This window comes from Thalassophryne amazonica, chromosome 8, assembly GCF_902500255.1.
Source record: "Thalassophryne amazonica chromosome 8, fThaAma1.1, whole genome shotgun sequence".
In the NCBI taxonomy this organism is placed as follows: Eukaryota; Metazoa; Chordata; class Actinopteri; order Batrachoidiformes; family Batrachoididae; genus Thalassophryne; species Thalassophryne amazonica.
This window is the reverse complement of record NC_047110.1, coordinates 106,247,295-106,269,032: the sequence shown is the minus strand read 5'-3', so window position 1 is coordinate 106,269,032 and position 21,738 is coordinate 106,247,295. Positions and strand designations below refer to the sequence as shown.

General features: G+C 42.1%; 1 protein-coding gene across 1 annotated transcript in view; it reads right to left on the bottom strand.

Annotated features, from left to right (window-relative positions):
- Positions 1 to 21,738, bottom strand: part of LOC117516253 (polypeptide N-acetylgalactosaminyltransferase 18-like) — a 483,867-nt gene that overhangs the window by 216,546 nt on the left and 245,583 nt on the right. The window contains exons 2-3 of the mRNA XM_034177182.1: positions 2,406 to 2,613; positions 2,033 to 2,199 (exon numbers count right to left, since the gene is read on the bottom strand). Coding sequence (XP_034033073.1) covers positions 2,033 to 2,199; positions 2,406 to 2,613 — 375 coding nt within the window. The remainder of the gene's footprint in view (positions 1 to 2,032; positions 2,200 to 2,405; positions 2,614 to 21,738) is intronic.

The window sequence follows — 21,738 nt, the reverse complement described above, 5'->3', positions numbered from 1 at the left end:
GCTGGATAAATTTCTGCTGTGATTTTTTTTTTTTTTTCGCACAGCATCACGGACTACATTGGTGCAATTATTTTTTAACTATCTAACTAACAATTTCGACTCCAATTTAAAGTTCGTGTTGGACTTGACATCAAAGCACCAGTGACACACACTAAAATGTAAGTCCCTTTTCTGTTGTTCATATAATTCATATAATGTCAAATCTCAAGCATCTATTTTAGCTGTTATATGGTTGTATGTAAAGGTTTGTGCAACCCTGATGATTTCTATGATTTTCATTCATAAATCATTGGTTGTTTGGATCAGAAATGTCAGTTAAATATATCATATAGCAGATGAACACACTGATATTGGAGAAGTGAAATGAAGTTTCTAGTATTTACAGGAAGTGTGCAATAATTATTTAAACAAAATTAGGCAGGTGCATAAATTTGGGCACCGTTGTCATTTTTATTGATTTTAACACATTTAGAACTAATTATTGGAACACAAAATTGGTTTGGTAAGCTCACTGGCCCTTGACCTCCTTACACAGGTGAATCCAGTCATGAGAAAGGATATTTAAGGTGGCCATTTGCAAATGTTTCTCCTCTTTGCATCTCTCCTAATGAGTGTCAACATGGGAGCCTCTAAACAACTCTCAAATGACCTGAAAACAACGATCGTTCAACATTATGGTTTAGGGGAAGGATACAAAAAACTATCTCAGAGATTTCAGCTGTCAGTTTCCACTGTGAGGAACATAGTGAGGAAATGGAAGACCACAGGCATAGTACTAGTTAAAGCCCAAAGTGGCAGGCCAAGAAAAATCTCAGATAAGCTGAAGCAAAGGAATGTGAGAACAGTCATAGTCAACCCACAGACCTGCTCCAAAGATCTACAACATGATCTTGCTGGAGATAGTGTCTATGTGCATCATTCAACTACACAGAGCACTTTGCATAAGGAGATGCTGTATGATGCAGTAATGCAGAGGAAGGCTTTTCTGTGTACACGCCACAAACAGAGTCACTTGAGTTATGCTAAAGCACATTTGGACAAGCCAGTTTCAATTTGGAATAAGGTGCTGTGGACTGATGAAACTAAAATTGAGTTATTTGGACATAATATGGAGCAGTATGCATGGCTGAAAAAGAACACAGCATTCCAGCATTCCTACAGTAAAGTTTGGAGGTGGTTCCATCATGCTGTGTGGCTGTGTGGCCAGTGCAGGTACTGGGAATCGTGTTAAAGTTGAGGGTCACATGGATTCCAGGCAATATCAGCAAATCCTTGAGAACAATGTTCATGAATCAGTGAGAAAGTTGAAGTTGCATCGGGGCTGGATCTTTCAACAAGACAATGACCCTAAACACTGCTCAAAATCTACTACGGCATTCATGCAGAGGAACAAGTACAATGTTCTGGAATGGCCATCTCAGTCCCCAGACCTGAATATTATTGAAAATCAGTGGTGTGATTTTAAGCGGGCTGTCCATGCTCGGAAACAAACAAACCTGAGATGTTTTGTAAAGAAGAATGGTCCAAAATACCTTCAACAAGAATCCAGACTCTCATTGGAAGCTAGAGGAAGCATTTAGAGGCTGTTATTTCTGCAAAAGGAGGATCTACTAAATATTGATGTATTTTTTTCTGTTGGGGTGCCCAAATTTATGCACCTGCCTAATTTTGTTTAAAGAATTATTACACACTTTCTGTAAATCCTTTAAACTATATTTCACTTCTCAAATATCACTGTGTTCATCTGCTATATGATATATTTAACTGAAATTTCTGATCCAGACAACCAATGAGTTATAAAGGAAAATCATGGAAATCATCCGAGGTGCCCAAACCTTTACATACAACTGTTTCAAACAAATACTCAATGTTTTTACATTCTTTCAATGGAATGTTCCATTCAACTCGGCTTTGCCTTGTTGAATGGAACATTCCGTCTTACACCTCATGAAATCTGTACCGTACCATTGAACTCATAAACATTTTTATAATAATACTGATTTTAGTATTTTGGAAGTATTCGGCTACATACGGCTGTTGCTGTGGTCGTCCACCAGTATGATTTCTTTGAGCAGGTGGGGCGGTGTCCTCTGTATGGCTGTGTGCACAGAGCGCAGCAGCACCGACAAGGCCTCGTTGACAAAGATGAAGATGATGCTGAGCTGAGGAAGGTCTGATGAATAAGACATGTTTCTGCACCTGGAAGGAGAAAATACTCAGAATATTAAAGATGCTCACTAGCATTTCTCCTGACACTCAAAGAGAAATCAAAGAAACAATAACTGCACAAAATTGCGCCCCTGCTGTGACACATTTGGGAATTACAGGTTAAATCAATAGAAACGCTGTCAGCAACACAACATTATCAGTTAATTAGATGAGATTGTGCACGATACGGGACTGACCCGTCCGGTCGGAGGTCTGGGATAGGTCGGGTGAGGGAGATGCGGTCGCTAAGGTAGCCATTGTAACCATAGTAACGGAACTTCCTGAGGGCGACCCTTCGACTCTCAGGGCCAAGGTCATGACCCCAGTGGTTGAAGAACGAAGACGCTGGGTCTGAGGCAGCGTCTGACGAGGACGCTGTGTCTTCACTGTTCTTCTGAGGAGTTTCTGTGGACAGAGACCTGGTTTTAATCCCTGGTAAAACTTTTCTTTATAATATTCAAGAAGTGTTTATCTGATTAACTTTGTCTTTTAGTCTGCAGTGACGGCTGCAGACAGCAGAATGTGGAGAAACTCTGACAAATAAACTTCCCTCAGCTCTATTCAGCTGAGGGAAAAATGACTGCGTCTCCAGCACTAAATCTGTTGTGTGGTTATCAAACAAGCCAATTTTCTGAGGGGTGAAAGAATAATTTCAGCAGCAGGGGAGAAGGATGGAAGCCAAATGCAATGCCAAATAACTGTAGGCTGTTTTTTTCTTCTTTCTTTTACAGTCACCCCCAATAAGTCATTGTAGCAACCTTGTCCATCTGTTTCTGCAGAGATGGACACAAATCACCTGAGAAGCACAGGAATTCCCCCCCCCCCCCCCCTTTTTCAGCGTGGTACTGTTCTGTGCTGCAATACGTGGGTATTGACCTACTCTTACCGTGGAAAACATGAGACCACAAAACATGCTTTAGGCCTGTGTAGAAAAATATGAAATCTATTGGACAGAGAGCACAGCTAATGTGGTCTGAAATGTTTTAGGTGTAATGTGCATCAAGTAATAATTCCAAAGGAGTCCATAAAATAATACTTTGTAGCCTCGCTGTCGCCTGTTTGCAGTGTTTGGCAGATTTAGGACAAAGTAGCAGCTGAATTTCAATGCAGTGATCATTCTTTTTCTATCTTTTTTTTTTTTTGGCCGAGGATGAGAACAGTCAGAGTATGAAATATTCATGAGAGTGAACAATGCTGAAAATAAAACTCAGGTCAGAATTGGCAAGTTGCGTTGGGCCTGGTGCCTGGTTGTGGTACACGGATCATGGTTGCCACTGTGAACTGTTTTTCAGCCTTGGACATGCCTGTTGATATCCCTCCGTGTTCACAGTTGACTTCTACCCCTATCTCCAGGCTGAAATGCCGTGCATTAGTGATAGGGGATTCTATCACCTGCAGCATTAGATTACAGATGTCAACTGACATTAAATGTATTCCTGGGGCCAGAGCACCCAACATTGCCTCACACCGTAGGGTGTTGACGTTGCAGAAGAACAGTCAGCCAAAGGAACACCATATTATATATAGCCACATAGTTATTCATGTCGGCGCCACTGATATTAAGACGAGACAGTCTGCGGTCACAAAAATGGACATAGAGAGGACTTCTGACCTCGCCAGAAAGATGTGTCGGCATCAATTAATAGTCTCTGGTCCCCTCCCCTCCCGGGGTAATGATAAGGCGTTTAGCAGGCTGATGTCATTGAATAGGTGGCTGGCACAATTGGCTTTAGTTTCATTGATAATTGGCTTTCTTTTGGGGGTCACCATGGCTTGCTGATGCCAGACGGCCTTCACTTTACTGGGGAAGGCGGCGCCATCTTATCTGTGAACGTAGATCGAGCTTGACAGGGAGGGTAACATTAGGACTCTACAGCAGGCCACGGAGCAGGTGATTAGAGAACCTCCAAGTCTTACGACTAATGTGGACACTGAATCAATTAGCTTAGCGGGAGATTAGTGCAGAAAATCCACCATGGTGAAAGTGCAGTTTATGTGGCAGGGAGGGAAATTTATCAAGATGAGACTGGCCTGTTTCCACAGACGTGTCCATAAAGAGCTTTGAGGGATATGCTTTGCAAACTTAGTACCCATCACTACATTGGATGGCATTAATATTGAGGATGCCCCACTGGCTGTTCCTGCAACGTCAAATATTCCATGTCTGCTATCTTCAACCTGGGTGAAACCTCTTAAACCCAAACCTAATTTTAGGCATTTTATATATACTATTCCGGAACCAGCCCCAAATCCCAATAGTCCAATTGTTATCCCCACTGAGGTCCTTAGACTGGGTCTCATTAACATAAGGTCACAACTATTTGTGCAAGTAAGTAGACAGGAGTACAAGGAGATGCGGCGTAAGGCGAGACGAGAAGTGGCAAAAGCAAAGGAAAAGGCATATTGCGAGCTATACAAGGAACTGACTTTCATTCCCCTTCTCTCCAAAGCATATCTCCACTTCTCCAGACTAGACTCAACTTGCTCTCTACTCTCACTACAGATCACAATGTCATCTGCAAACATCATAGTCCATGGGCACTCCTGTCTGATCTCATCTGTCAACCTGTCCATCACCGCTGCAAATCAAATCAAATCAAATCAATTTCATTTATATCCCCAAGGCACTTCATATTGCAAGGCAAAGCCATACAATAATTACAGAAAAACCCCAACTGTCAAAACGACCCCCTGTGAGCAAGCACTTGGCGACAGTGGGAAGCAAACAAGAAAGGACTCAGAGCTGATCCTTGGTGTAATCCCACCTCCACCTTGACTGAGTCTGTCATTCTGACTGCACATCTCACTGCTGTCACACTATTCTTGTACATGTCCTGCACTACCCTAACATACTTCTTTGCCACTCCAGACTTCCTCATACAATACCACAGCTCTTCTCTTGGCACCCTGTCATAAGCTTTTTCTAAGTCCACAAACATACAATGTAACTCTTTCTGGCCTTCTCTGTACTTCTCCAACAGTATTCTCAGAGCAAACATTGCATCTGTAGTGCTCTTTCTCAGCATGAAACCATATTGCTGCTCACAGATCTTCACCTGTTTTCTAAGCCTAGCTTCTACTACTCTTTCCCATAACTTCATGCTGTGGCTGATCTGTAGTTACTGCAGCTCTGCACATCACCCTTGTTCTTGAAAATAGGAACCAGCACACTTCATCTCCACTCCTCAGGCATCCTGTCTCTTTCCAAGATTTTATTAAACAATCTGGTTAGAAACACTACTGCCATCTCTCCTAGACATTTCCATGCCTCCACTGGAATGTCATCTGGACCAACTGCCTTTCCGCTCTTCATCCTCTTCATAGCAGCCCTCACTTCTTCCTTGCTAATCTCTTGTACTTCCTGATTTACTCTCACCACATCGTCCAGCCTTTTCTCTCGCTCATTTTCTTTATTCATCAGCTCTTCAAAATATTCCCTCCACCTTCTCAGCACACACTCCTCACTTGTCAGCACATTACCATGTGCATCCTTTACCACCCTAACCTGCTGCACATCCTTTCCAGCTCTGTCCCTTTGTCTGGCCAATCGGTACAAGTCATTTTCTCCTTCCTTACTATTCAGTTCCTTGTACAGCTCGCAATATGCCTTTTCCTTCGCTTTTGCCACTTCTCTTTTCACCTTACACTGCATCTCCTTGTACTCCTGTCTACCTTCTTCATCTGTCCGACTATCCCAAAACTTTTTCACCAATCTTTCTCCTTATGCTTTCCTGGACCTCTTCATTCCACCACCGAGTCTCCTTGTCTTCCTTCCACTGTCCAGATGTCATACCCAGTACTGTCCTAGCTGTCTCCCTCACCACATCTGCAGTACTTTTCCAGTTGCCCAAAATAGCTTCCCCTCCAACCAGTGCTTCTCTCACCTGCTCGCTAAATTTCACACAACAGTCTTCCTCCTTCAGCTTCCACCATCTGATCCTTTGTTGAACTCTCACCCTCTTCTTCTTCTTTACCTCTAAAGTCATCCTACAAACAACCATCTTATGCTGTCTAACGACACTCTCTCCTGCCACCACCTTACAGTTTCTGATTTCTTTTAGCTTGCCTCTCCTATAAAGAATGTAGTCCACCTGTGTGCACCTTCCTCCACTCTTATATGTTACCCTGTGCTCCTCCCTTTTCTTAAAGTAGGTATTCACCACAGCCATTTCCATCCTTTTTGCAATTCAACTACCATCTGTCCTTCCCCATTCCTATCCTTGATACCATATCTACCCATTACTTCCTCATCACCTCTGTTCCCTTCACCAACATGCCCATTGGCGCCCGCTCCTATCACCACTCTTTCTTGCTTGGGCACACTCTCCACTACCTCATCTAACACACTCAAGAAATCTTCTTTCTCCTTCATCTCACAACCTACCTGTGGGGCATATGCACTGATGATATTCATCATCACCCCTTCAATTTCCAACTTCACACTCATCACCCTGTCAGACACTCGCTTAACCTCCAACACACTTTTAACATACTCTTCCTTTAAAATGACCCCAACACCATTTCTCTTCCTGTCCTCACCATGGTACAACTTGTACCCACTGCCGATGCTCCTGCTCTTACTTCCCTTCCACTTGGTCTCTTGCACACACAATATGTCTACCTTTCTCCTCTCCATCATATCAGCCAGCTCTCTCCCTTTAGCAGTCATACTACCAACATTTAAAGTCCCCACTCTCATTTCCACCCTTCTAGTTTTCTTCTTCTCCCGCTGTTCGTGGCAACGTTTTCCTCCTCTTCTTCGTCGTCTTCGCCCAGCAGTAGCCCAATTTCCATCGGCACCCTGTTGGGCAACAGCACCGGTGACGGACGTTGTTAACCCGGGCCGCGACCAATCCAGTATGGAAATTTGATTCTTAGTCTGCATAGTTGGATTGGCTTGTTTTACGTCGGATGCCCTTCCTGACGAAACCCTCCTCATTTATCCGGGCTTGGGACCACCACTCAGAATGTATTGGCTGCACACCCCATGTGGCTGAGTTATTAAACTGATATTTGCTGTGATTTTTTTTTTCCTATAACATTTTACAGTAACATTAGTACAAACCTTTTGGGAACATTAGACATTAGATGAGATTAGATAGAACTTTACTGATCCCTTGGGAAGACTCCCTCAGGGAAATTGAGGCTCCAGCAGCATTGTATAGCAGCACACAGGGTATCAAAATTGAAAAGAAGAAAAACAGTTTGCAAATATAAATACAAATACGAATACACAATATAAGTAACTGACATACTGATCAATACTGGTTTACTGGCTAGTATTGTTCCTCTCATTCTCCTTCATGTCCCCTGTCTTCCTGTTACTCCTCCTCCCCCCGAGTGAGAAGTTGCACAATCTGATGGCCTGATGGACAAAGGAGTTTTTTCTCTGAACATTTTTAAGAAAAGCTCCTCTTTGGTTCCCAGAACATTTTGGTAATGTTACATAAAGTCACCTAAAGATATGTTTCACCCAGATGTTCCCAGAACATTCTGGTAATGTTACCTAAAGTCATGAACCAGTCACTGAAAACAATTTGGAGTAAGAACGACAGTGAGAGTAGAATTAATATTCATTCATTCATTCATCTTCTACCGCTTAGTCCAATTAAGGGTCGCGGGGGGCTGGAGCCTATCCCAGCAGTCATAGAGCGTGAAGCGGGGTACACCCAGGACAGGACGCCAGTCTGTCGCAGGGCCACAAATAGACAAACAAACACAGACACACCCACACACACACCTACAGACTTTTGTCAAATTTCCCTCAACTATAAATATGACTTGTCAATATATAAAAGGAAGTAATAATGTTCGGAAAATGTTCTAGAAATGTTTCTGATAACCATTACCTAAATATAACCAATATATAACGTTACCAAAACTTTATGTGTTAACAGGGTTGGGCTATATATTGAGAAGAAAAAGATAATGACATGATACTTGCACTTGAATGGGCATGAGAAGGTAAAAATATCAAGAGGCAGAACCAAATGATGTGGAGAAAAACCAGCAGGGATGGAACAGCTGGCATACTGCAAGAACAGCAGCATAAGACAGAAAGGGATGATCAGTCAGCATGGCGGCCTTATGTGACCTCTGGCACGGACAGATTTAAGGTTCAAGTAAGGATGGTCATCAGGTAGGAAGCCTCCTGCCTTGGTGTTTCATTGACACTTTCACAAAACCTCCAGAGGGCTCAACGGTGACACCTGATGTCCCAGGTGCACCTCCTCTGCCTTTACGCCCTCTGCTTCCTAATGGTCATCATGATATTCAGCAACTTCTTGGGGATCTTGCAGTTTCTCAGGATGCCCCAGAGAGCAGCAGCCTGGGCAGCTGAATCAAAAGCTTTGTGAAAATGAACGTCAATATTCACTCATGCATTCAAATACTACTCACAGAGCTCAGATCAGGTCAGTGGATCAGTTCTTGGGTGTGAAGCCAGACTGCGCCAACCCCTCAGCAGCAAGTGACATGGACTGAATCCTGCTAACCCTTACATGCGCCTTCTCTGGCAAAGAGATCAGTGTAATACTTCTGTAGTTGTTGCAGTCCAGAGTAGAACATCAAGTCCTTTCTTCCAATCTGTAGGGATGATACCTGCAGATTGGAGTGCAACAGCATCTTCATCTGCCTGGAAGAGTTCAGGACAATACTGTTGATCCCTGGACCATTCTGTACCTTCAGCTCTTTTACTGCCTGTTAATAATAATTTGCATTTGATTATTAAAGAATCAACAATAGACCTGACTCTAATGTCAAAAATATTTGCAGGAGGCTCAGTCTTATACAACTGCTCAAAGCAGTCGGCGCAACAGGACAATCCTGCAGAGGCATCTGTCAGGACAGAGCCACCTCCAGCGGTGGGATGCCATGTAGGTTTGGAGGAGTGAAGAGCTTTGATTCTTCTGTAGGTAGGCTGAGGTTCACTGGCCCACGGATGGTGAGTCCCTGATCATAGATTCCTCTAACAATCGCCGACTTTCAGCACATTACAGCCTGCAATTTACATCATCATCAAATACACTATTGAATAGTATTGTTTTTAAAAATATACATAAAATGCTCATCTTATGTGAGAATGTTTTTTCTGCAGAAGATTTGCACCCACAAATTCTCTACAAAGTCTCCACATCGTGACAAACATTCTATGTTAAAATATTTCCACCAGCTTTTACGAATGCACCGAACGTCCTGTTGGTCATAGCAAAGTTTTGACTCTGTATGGAGTTTGCGTGTTCTCTCTGTGTTTACGTGGGTTCTCTCCGGGTGCTCCGGCCTACTCCCACATCCAAAGACATGCAGGTTAGGTGGATTGGTAACTTTAAATTGTCTGTAGGTGTGCGTGTGAGTGTGAATGTGTTTGTTTGTCTATATGTAGCCCTGCGACAGACTGGCGTCCTGTCCTGGGTGTACCTGCCTCGTGCTTTATGACTGCTGGGATAGGCTCCAGCCCCCCATGACCCTTAACTGGACTAAGTGGTTGATGATTACTTCACATAAGTAAGGTCTAACCTTACCAACCCCTAGAAGAAGCACACAGGTGACAGTGGTAAGAAAAAACTCCCTCTGATAATTTGAGGAAGAAACCTCAAGCAGACCAGACTTAAAGGGGTGACCCTCTGCTTGAGTCACCGTGCATCTGCTGTAGCCAGGTGAACTCGGTGCTGGTCCATTTGTATGAAAAATACATTGAAAGAATATCACCCACACAACCTGGAAAAAACTAATTGTGAGAAGTAAAGTTAAAGAAAATACTGGCGGCTGCCAATGCTTCCCTTCAACCTGCATGGCAGTGAAATCCCTGGGTGGCAGATTTCCTGTGGTGTCAGCAAGGCCTTTTTGCCCGTGACCTCAAACTTGACTGAGGTCTTTACCTGATACACCTTTCCTGTAGGTTTGGTGACCCCCATTCCAGAGATATTCTGCTCAGAAGAAAATCTAAAAAAGTGGCCCGGGACCTTCACCTCAAGGTCAAGGTCATGCATTTCAAAACTTGACTGAGGTCTTGATTTGATACACCTTTCCTGTAGGTTTGGTGACCCTGAGCCTCTCTATTCCAGAGCAAATGTCTAACAAGCTAATTGTTGATGTCTTGGTCCCAAATTAATAAAACTTGGCATGTGGGTCGATCAACACTGACCGACCCACATGCCAAGTTTGAGTAGGAAAAGTAATGCACAAAAATTCATACATATTTACATGGAGAGGAATAAATAAATAAATAACGCAGTAAGTCATCTTATTGTTGTTGTTATTCAAACCCTACCCCTACTGTGCGTTTCTGAATAATAGATGCAAAATACACATTGGGCAGTCGAGCGAAGGTTTGTAAGGATACGCAAGAAACATAGTGCTGAACTTTTTCTGTGATATAATATGAAATGCGTCACGACAATACAGGCTGACTTCAAGGCTTCAGAGAACAACTCTGTGGGAAAAGTGATGAACTCTGGGCTTGAGTCTGTCTGTCATGTGGCCTCTGAAACATATAGCTGAAATTTTACTTTTTATTTTGTTTTAATTTGTTCTCTTTTCTTTTTGAAGAAAATCTTTCTGGTGATGCAACACACAAAAGCTGCACTCTGCACAGTTTAAGTGTCGACTGCAGACAGCTGAAATCAGCACTGGGGTAATGACCTAACAAACAAACCACCAAAAGGCAAAATGTCTCAAACAGCATCACCTGCGTGATGGAGGAAATTAAAGAGAGAGAGAGAGAAAATAAATAAATAAATAAATAAAATAATCACCCTATCCTCATTTTTCTTTACGCTCCCAATTAAACAATTTGCAAAAAGGCAAGCTCCTTGCTGACTGAACTTCTCACTGCCAAGGACAAATGACAGGAGCGAGAGAGGAAATAAGAAGAAAAGAAGGACAAAAGGGATGTGACAGAAGGTATTCATCACTTCACATCTGCAAAACAGAAAATTGTGAGCTCGGAGCACCTCAGTCTTTTATTGGCTGAGGTGCAGATTCCACCTGAAGGCGTGAAGCCCGGCCTGGACCGAGCTGCTCTGCTGGGTGTCCTCCAGCCTCAGTGTGCTGACGTGGGCTGATGATGGCTCAGCAGGCTGTGGACCAGCTCATCCTCAGGCCAAGACAGAACCACTGCCAAGATCCGACTTGGCTCAGACCAGAACTGTTTCAGAGCAACTGTGGATGTGAAAGCTTTTCCAAGTCCTAATGTAGCCAAGTGAAGGTGGGAGATTCAGCAATATTGCCAAAGTGTTCATCAAGTTCAGCAGATCTTGCGATTTCTTAGACTTATTTTAAAATGTTCTGCTTTTGCCTCTTTTTCCAAAGCTGTTTCAAAATTTGATAATATTCAATAACTAGTTAAGCAGAAACAAACAAAGCATATATATATGTCAAAATACTTGAAGAGGTCATGTTGCTTTATGCTGAAGAGGACATGCCCTTGAAATGGATGTTTCAATAAGACAATGACCCCAAGCACACTAGTAAATGAGCAAAATCTTGGTTCCAAACCAAATGAATGCCTTGCAGATGTGAAGAAATCATGAAAAACTGTGGTTATACAACTAAATACTAGTTTAGTGATTCACAGGATTGCTTAAAAAAGCAGTTTGAACATAATAGTTTTGAGTTTGCAGCATTTGTAGCAGATGCTACTATTATTGTGAACACCCCCTTTTCTACTTTTTTTACTAATAGCCTAATTTCATAGCCTTAAGAGTGTGCATATCATGAATGCTTGGTCTTGTTGGATTTGTGAGAATCTACTGAATCTACTGGTACCTTGTTTCCCATGTAACAATAACAAATATACTCAAAACCTGGATTCATCTTTTTAGTCACATAGCACTATTATTATTCTGAACAATACTGTATATATATATATATATATATATATATATATATATATATATATATATATATATATATATGGTCACATACACACATGCACACACGTACACAAATACCTATACACACACATACACTTACAATGCCTAGGGTAATTTACAAAAAAATAAATAAATTAATTAAATGCCCATTTTGCTGTAGTTCACAACAAAATTTAGACTCCATCCAACTGCTTCCATTGACAGTTCAGGGGTTTTCAATACTGTGGGGCACACTCATTTCACTGGTATTTGGTGTCACCTGCTGTTGTGGATGCATGCAAAAGTCTTGAACCTGAATGTAAGATGACCCCATTTCTTTCAAGTGTATCTGCAAAAACTGCAGTCTTATATTCAGGACAATGCAGAATATATGTCAATTCTGCAACCTTTCATCAATTAATATAATTTGGCAATGGATAAGCTATTGAGCAATGAATGTAGTGTTACCTGTATTACCTGTTACCTGTGTTACCTGTATCACCTGACAGCGATACAGGTAACACAATGACCAGGGTTGGGTAGGATTACTTTGAAATGTAATCCAAAAGTAATCAGATTACAAGTAATCCAAATGTATGTACATACATACATGTAATCCACAAGTATTCTTTCAAAGTAATCCTACCCAACCTTGACAATGACAATGTCAATGAATTTTGTTCTCCACTGAACAATGGCGGAAGAGAAATTTCAGTGTCCATTGCTTTGGACACATGAATATAAGTATCATTATTAAAATGTGAAACTCAAGACAAGAAAAACACAAAGCATTCAAGCTCACTTGCAGCTCTTAACTGTCATCACTCTGTGTTGTTTATGCATTTATTTGACTCTTTGGAAATTGTTATATCTAGTTATCTTCACAGCAGAGACTGTTTTAATATTTTAAAATAATTTAACAATTACAAGAAATTGTTACATGTGAGAAAACGTTTTTTGTTTCTTTGACTGACTTGCTGTTTGATCCTTATGTTCAAGGCAGTGATTAATTGTAACTCCTGAATGAAATCTGTATCTTCTTGTGACAACCAACATCTCCAGTTTTCAGAAATTACTAAATGAGGATAGAAATTTACACCTAAAACCAATCGCAGTTTACTTTATGTATTTTTACATCGGAATGTTGGAGTGTCAAGGAAATAACAAGCTGACATTTGCTGTTGCTGGAGACATCCTGCAGAGCAGAAATACCAGTGAGGTTTGTCAGTTTGCTCAGGTACAACAAGACATAAATCATCACTTCGGCCTTGACATTCAGTCAGTGGGTAACATTTTCCCTGCAGACCAACAAATGTCACACGAGTTTTACAGACCACAAAGACTTATTCCAACTTTAAAAACAGAATTTCTGCAATTTATACAAGTCTTTTTTTGTAAGAAATGCACTAAATACATTTTTTCTGTCATTAATCACTTTATAAAGTCCCAATAAAAACTTGCAATTACAAATATATTTATACATTTCATCAACAAATTAATGCTGACTTTCTGTAAAAGCCGTATATTTATAGCTGTGCACTCTCAGGGTGCCTGTCTTGTTAATTATGAATCATACTTTAATTTGAGCAACATTTGTCATCCTACTCATCCCACATCCTTTGGCCAGTCTACACCAAACTTGTTATGTGAATAACGTTCAAGCCCAGAACTGACCTGGCAAACATCAAGACCATTGGGGTCAAATGTCAAAATTTAGGTTTGCAACAAACTGGGCACACATACAGAGATGGGTTCTGGAGTTACCAAGAACAGATCAAATTTGCCAAAGGTCAATTCTTGAGGGTCAAAGTCACTGGGTCAAAGGTAAAAAAAAAGGCGGGGGGGGGGTATATTCCACACCCATTTACATCAAACGTGGGACACATATTGAGATGACTTGTGGAATTGCCCAGAGATGGCCAAATTGACCAAAGATCAATCATTGGGGTCAAGGTCATTGGGGTCAAATGTGAAACTTTAAGTTCTTTTATTTTTTCACTTTGATTTGTACCAACACTAGGACATGGAAATGGGTTCCGGAAAATGCCAGTCAAGATAAAATTGACCAAAGATCAATCATTGGGGTCAATGTCATTGAGTTTAAAGGTTTAAAAAAATCCCCACTCCATTCTGCACCAAACTGGGCACTCATTCCATATGAGTGCCCAGTTTGGTGCAGAATGTGACGGGTTCCTGGAATTGCCCAGGTGTATCATTGAAATCAAGGTCATTGGGGGCAAAAATCAAACTTTACCTTCTTTTTTTACCCACTGTGATTTGTAAGAAAGTCAGGACACATGTGGAGAGGAGTTCTGGGGTTGCCCAGGAAAGTTTATTGAGGTCAAAGTTCTTTCTTTCACACTGATTTGTACCAAAAGTTGGATACATATAGAAATGGGTTTAGATCTGCCAAAGGTCTATGAATAGGGTCAAGGTCACTGGGGGCAAATGTTTAAATTTAAGGTCATGTGTCCCTGTGGTTGTTTTTTTGTTTGTTTTTTTTATCTAGTCCTCCCAAGGTCCCTCTGCTAATTTTTACCAAACTTGGTATGTCAATAATGAGCCCGTTTACATGCTGACTAAAAGCCCATTCACTATCTATCTGATTACTGGATTTATCTGATTATTCAAGTGATCATGTAAACAGCAAAAGTTAGCGGATTATGAGAAAATCAGTTTATCTCACCTAGATTATTCCCCAGTATTAAGATTTCTTTGACACATCTGTACCATTTATCTGATGTATTTTGTTTTTTTACATCTGCAAATATGTGAAAGCAACTGCCACTCAAATTTGCAGAGGTACAGCTGTATGCACTGTTGTCTCATCAGGGATCATTGTTATGTGTCGGACGCAGCCCGGAGAACCGACCAGCGTTTGAAGGACCCAGTATAAAATAAGCAGAGCACGGTACAAAGGATAACCAAATTTAATGACATAACAGTGATGTGAAAAATACAACAAATGAGTGCGCGGTCTGGCGTGGTGGATTTACGGTGCGCTCCCAGCTGCACAAACGGTCCAGAGCCAGAAACAGTTCGGACCCAAGGACCCCGCCGACACCCCCCAGGTGGCCGCGACAAACCGAGTCTGTGAAAGAAGAAACCATCATGTGAGTCCACACTCCACACACAGAGAGACCGCTCAAAGGTGTACATAAACAGCAAACACTTCCTGGCTTAATCACTAATCAGCTTCCCACCCTGCAGGCATGGAACACCCTGTTCACATACTCAAACTGCAGTGGAAGCTGATTAAACGACTAACATAACAGCTCAATACAATAAGGTGTGAGGGACACCACATATACTGACTGTACTAATGTTAGTCACAAAATTTAACGTACCTCAGGAAGTGTGCTGACGAGCGTGAGACCTCACCCCCTCCTCTTTCACAGACCATGGTATCAAACCTGGTACAGTCTCTGCATCCACTGATGATGAGATGGCTCTCGAGACGACGATCTCACCCGTCTGGTCACAAGGTCGAGTCTCTGGCAAATACACACTGTGTACTCCAGACTTAAATGCCACCATGCTCCAATCCGTGTAGATGCACCACAGCTGTGAGTCCTGACGAGCTGCACATGATCAGCCTCAGGTGATCAGGGTGAGGTCCTGATGACTCAGCCACACAGCCACTCAGTCCTAAACGCGCGCCACCTGGAAGGAAAAACAAGAGACAGCACAGAAGACAGAAACAAAAGGCAGCCAGGCCCCCCCAGCCATACAACAATCATAACATTTTTATCATATCACAAAGTTCTGAGAGTCCAAAAAATTGCCGGGATGCAGAAGAGTGCTTCAACAACCCTTGTGCATTGTTTCAACATTCTAAACAGCACATTTCTGGCAGAGTTATATGCGTTATAGACACATATGCTGGATTTGAGAGGAGTTTGCTGTGTCTAAAAGCAGTTATACTTCCTCACTGTTCGTGTACCAGAACATCAAACAACTCCACTGCACCTCCTTGCTGACAGAAAGAGAGACAGAGAGTGAGAGAGATAGATAGCTAAACAAATCAGACTAATGGACTTAAATCATGTAAACCAGGTTTTTCAGATTATCACATTACTAAACTACATATACGGTGCATCCGAAAAGTATTCAATTAAAAACAAAAACAAACAAACAAAAAACTTATTTCATGTCGTCATTATGGGGTGTTGTGAGTAGAATTTTGAGGGAAAAATGAATTCAGTCCATTTTGGAAAAAGGCTGTAACATAACAAAATGTGGAAAAAGTTTTCATCCCCGTCATCTTTGTGACATCATAAAATGACAATGTCAAAGATATTAAAACATAAAAAGAAAAAAGATGAACTGGATCGGGATCCAAAATGTAAGAACGTCCCTTAAAGAGTTTGTTTTGGCAAAAAGCAATGTCACTGGGGTCAAGGGTCAGAACTATGATTTTTCACTCCAATGTCAACCGAACATGGAGGTAGGTTCCCGAGTTACCCAGGTGAGGTCAGATTTGCCAAAGGTCAATCATTGGCCTCAAATACCATTGAACTGTAAAAAAAACCCAACCAAACAACAACAACAAAAAAAAACTCCAAATGTAAGTACTTTTGGCACCACACTTGTCACACATATAGAGGTGGATATTGAAACTGCTTGGGTGAGGTCAAATTTGGCAAAGGACAATTATTGAGGTCAAGGTCTGTGGAGTCAAAAGTCAAATTTTAAGTTTTTCTTTCCAATTTGCAACAAACATGGTACACATATGCAGGTAGGTTCTGGAATTGCCCAGTCCAGGTCACATTTTTCAAAGGTCAGTCATCGGGGTCACAGTCATATCTGCCTGTTGACCACCTCCTTCAGATCATTTTGGTGATTTCAACCAAACTTGTTATGTCAAGGATGTTTGACCCTTAAAGAATAATATTCGCTCAAGGACTTTCATTTCAATCTGATTTTGACCAAATTTGCCCAGATGTACCCTGGCAAGGTCAGCCAAAGGTCAATCGTTTGGATGATGTCAAGGTCACTGGGGTCAAATGTCAGATTGCTGTCATTTTTACAGCCTTCATGCCCACAGGTCGTACCAGACAGACAGACAGACAGACAGGCGTGGGTGATCACATGACCTCTGCCTCTCTTTCAGTTGGTGGAGGCAAAAAATAAAAAAAAGTCTTCTTTGTCTTGAGGACATCAGACTCGTCTTTATGATCGGCAGAGCTGAGGCCTGCCGGTGAGAAAGATAAAGCTTTTTGAGGTCATGATGATGATTCAGTGTGGCCTCTTTTTTAGGGAGCAATAAGTTCTGCTGCTCTATCTGTGACTGAACGTAACAGACGCCTCTGGTGCCTTCTTTTTTTCCTTTCACCTTTTTGTAATGACTCGCCTCGGTTCAGCTCGCCTTGGGAACGTTTCCTCACCGAATCCTCATTAAACCAGAAGAAATCATTCAATCATTCATTCATCTTCTACCGCTTAGTCCAATTAAGGGTCGCGGGGGGCTAGAGCCTATCCTAGCAGTCATACAGCGCGAGGCGGGGTACACCCAGGACAGGACGCCAGTCTGTCGCAGGGCCACAAATAGACAAACAAACACAGACACACACACACACACACACCTACGGACAATTTCAAAGATTCCAATCCACCTAACCCGCATGTCTTTGGATGTGGGAGGAAACCGGAGCGCAAACACGGAGAGAACATGCAAACTCCACACAGAAAGGCCACGGGAATTGAACCCACAACCTTCTCGCTGTGAGGCAACAGTGCTAACCACTAAGCCACCGTGCTGCCCCAGAAGAAATCAATTCAGTCTGATTGAATGTTCTCACTGATAGAAGCAGGATTCAGGATTGGGAGTTTGGAATCAGGTTTTATTTGAAATCCTGAACACCTGGTGTTCATGTTGTGCATTTAAAAAAAAAGTCATCTGTTTGCCCAGTGCACATGTGAGCTGCACAGACCCACATGTACCACTCCCACTCACACTGATGAAGACCTCAGACGGAACGTCAACGTGGTTCAATTAGACCTCCACACGTGCGCTCGCTCATCAAGCCTGTATGGAAGCATTTGCTGCTGTGCGGGAACCTTTTCCTAGCAGGTTGTGCAGATGGAAGACAAGCGCACACCCACTCACACCCAAGGATTTGAAAGAATTTGTTTTCATGGAGAGAATCTCATTTGCTGTGCAAACCCTGCAACATTATCTCCCTCTGGAAGCTTTCTGTGTTCCAATATTTAAAAAGGCATGAGGGAAAACATGGGCAATTCATTTGCTTTTTGTGCCGACGAGCCCCTTCAAATCACACAGCCGCCTCTTTTCACATCACAGGGAGCGATGACACACACACACACACACACACACACACACACACACACACACACACACACACACACAAAAGGGCTTTTCGAATTGTTCGCACTGTTTGATTTTGTTGCCGTGAGCACGCTAACACAAGAGTCATTTGCAAAATGGGGCAAAAGTGAACCCATCTGCACATCCCTGAAGAAAAAGCAAAGTATTTTTTGCAAGTGTTGTTCTGCTTCGGGTGTGATGACACATACACACACACACACACACACACGTACTGATAGACAGAGTGAGAGAGAGAGAGAGTGTGTCGGAGGAAGATGGCGGCCCGAAGCTGTCTACAAACGTTCACGCATGATTAATTTCATCATAGCACTGAGCAGATGGTGATCTCCATCTTCCTCCTCTTCCCTCAGGTAGGAGTAAAGCGTCTAATAGATCACACCTGAGCGAGTCAAATCAGTGCTTACAGTCGAAGCGACACTCAGTTAACCTGAGCGGCTGCGTCCACGTGACACCTCCATACTCACAACACACTTTCACTCCATGTTGACTTTCCATCTTTGACATTCATTCATTTTTTTTCTGGTGCTTATGCAGCTCCACGTCATGGTAGCAGCAGCACAAGCAGCTCATCCCACACTCCCCTGTCCAAATCCTACAGCTCTTCCTGGTGGATCTGGGAGGTGTAATCCCTGCAGAGTCTCCTGGGTCTTCCTAGAGGCCCCCCTCCCAGTTGGACGCGCCTGGAAGAACTCCCAAGGAGAGGACTGGGGGGATCGTCACGAGATGCCTGAACCACGTCAGCAGCCTCTCTTCCATAAGAAGCAGTGGCTCTACTCGTCCCTATGAATCGCTCCCAGATATTCAAGCTTCTCACTCTATCCCTGGGTGTAAGCTCAGCCCTTATTTGGCATAAGAGCGTACAGAAAGTGAATGTTCTGTGGAGCTCTTTACAAAAAAAAGACAATGCCACACAATGGCATTCTGGGTTCACATGCACGCCAAAACTCCTCCCCTTCTAGTGCAGCAGATAACAGAATATTTGCAGAAGAATCCTTCAAATCCGGTTACAAGCACCAGTTTGACTGTGTATACCTTTTGGTATATATTTTAGAAAAATAACGTTAGCCATTTGAATTTTCAATAGGGGGCCAAGTAGGGGTCAATTGAAGAACTGCATAGGGGTCAAAAAAATGTTCCAATCATATTGAAAGCTATACCACATTATGTTTCTGATCACAAAGATTCCAAAAAGATATAGTTTGGACTATCTGTGACTGAATGTTCTGGAGTTATGGGGTAAAAACAGCAAGCATGGTGACAAAGGTCACTTTCAGTTTGTACAGGGGTCAAAAGTTAAAGTTGCTCCAATTATGGTAAAACATGATGCAAATTACTGGTTGAGTTAGTAGGATTTTAAAAAGGAATAGTTTGCACTATCTGTCATGCTTAGTTATCATGTTACGGGGTAACATATGTATGTCATAGAATCCAATGGACGTCGACATTTTTGACCTTTACTTTGGAGACCAAACATTCAACACAGTCAGAACTATTCCATTTGTTAATCCTATTAGTTCAACCAATAATTTGCACCATGTTTTACCAAAACTGGAGCAACTTTAACTTTTGACCCCTGTACAAACTGAAACTGACCTTTGTCACCATTCTTGCTGTTTTTACCCCATAACTCCAGAACATTCAGTCACAAATAGACCAAACTATACCTTTTTGGAATCTTTGTCATCAGATACATAATGTGGTATCACTGTCAATATGATTGGAACATTTTTTAATTTTGACCCTGTGCAATTTTTCAATTGACCCTTACTTGGTCCCCTATTGAAAATTCAAATGGCTAATGTTATTTTTCTAAAATATGTACCAAAAGGTATACACAGTCAAACTTGAACGATTCTTACAGTTATCTGCTTACAGTTATCTGCTTCCCACTGTTGCCAAGTGCTTGCTCACAGGGGGTCGTTTTGACCGTTGGGGTTTTTCCGTAATCATTGTATGGCTTTGCCTTACAATATAAAGCGCCTTGGGGCAACTGTTAGTTGTGATTTGGCGCTATATAAATAAAATTGATTTGATTTGATTTGATACTATTCCAGGTTTTCCATCTGTTCATTTTCCAAAGAAAGACAGAAAGACATTAGAACAAGTGTTGACACACACGTCCTGGTGCAGCTGATTGAAACATGCAGTCTGTCACGTTGATTAGCCTCTCCTCGCTGTTTACCGAGTGTAATAACACACTTTTTGTTGTAGTTGTTTTTTGGTCACTCTTTTTGTCTCTTTAACACAAAGCCTGACAGGCTGCACATTACAGATCACAGAGCCAGATTCCATTATGAATCCATTTTCTCCTTTAGCACACCATCAACCTTTTAAAACCATCAGCAATCATTTTCTCTCTCCATCTTTCTGTCTGCGTAGGGTGATGGCCTCTCCAAATGACTGCCATTCTTCCACCAGCCCCCATCCCCACCCCACCCCCCACTCACACATATACAGCTGATCGCCTCTTCTGCAGCAAACACAATCCATCATGTTTCTCCAGGAATACAAACACATATTCCTTGCACATGCATTTACACGCATGCAGCACACCCACAAACGTGCAAACACCCACACGGAACCGCAAGGAGGGAGCAACGTGATGGGAGGGTAATTTACGTCTCGATTCCAGCTTGACTGCAGCCTGAATTTTCCGAGCTATCCACTTGCCAAAATCAATACAGATTGAGTGGGTCTTCCTGTAAGTCCATATGCCTCAGCGCTGCAACAGACGGCACCACTGCTCCACTAATTACGTTACAGCACTGCTGATAAGCTTTCATTGTCTCTTACAAGAAGATGAGTGGGACAACGTGATTGCTGCATAAGGCATTTCTTGGAAAGAGACATTACAAAAAGAAAAAAACTGAAAGAGGGAAGGGATTCTGTTATCAGAGACGAAGGATATTAAGCTCTTTAATTCTGCTTAATTTGTCATATTATATTCAAGACCAGCTGCAGGGTGAAATGAAAATAAAACATTAGTTACAGTGAAACGTATGGCAGCATCACTTTGCTGCATCAGTCCAGTGATGTCATTTGGGAAAAGAGAAAATTCTGTTTTCTTTTAAAGTCATTCTGTGGCTGCTTACTCACTTTATGACATCACAAAGATCTGATGAGGCAAAAGTCAGAAATTATTATTATTATTAAATATATCAGACAGGTCTTTGTTGGGATATGTGGTTCTTGGGCCATAGAAGAATTATTAATGCTCAAGGAGGGTCCAGATTTCATTTGAAACAGTTTATTCCATTAACACGGTACAATCTGTGTTCCTTTGATCCCTTTCCAGGGATTTCAAGAACTGCACTTATGAGATAGTGGTCT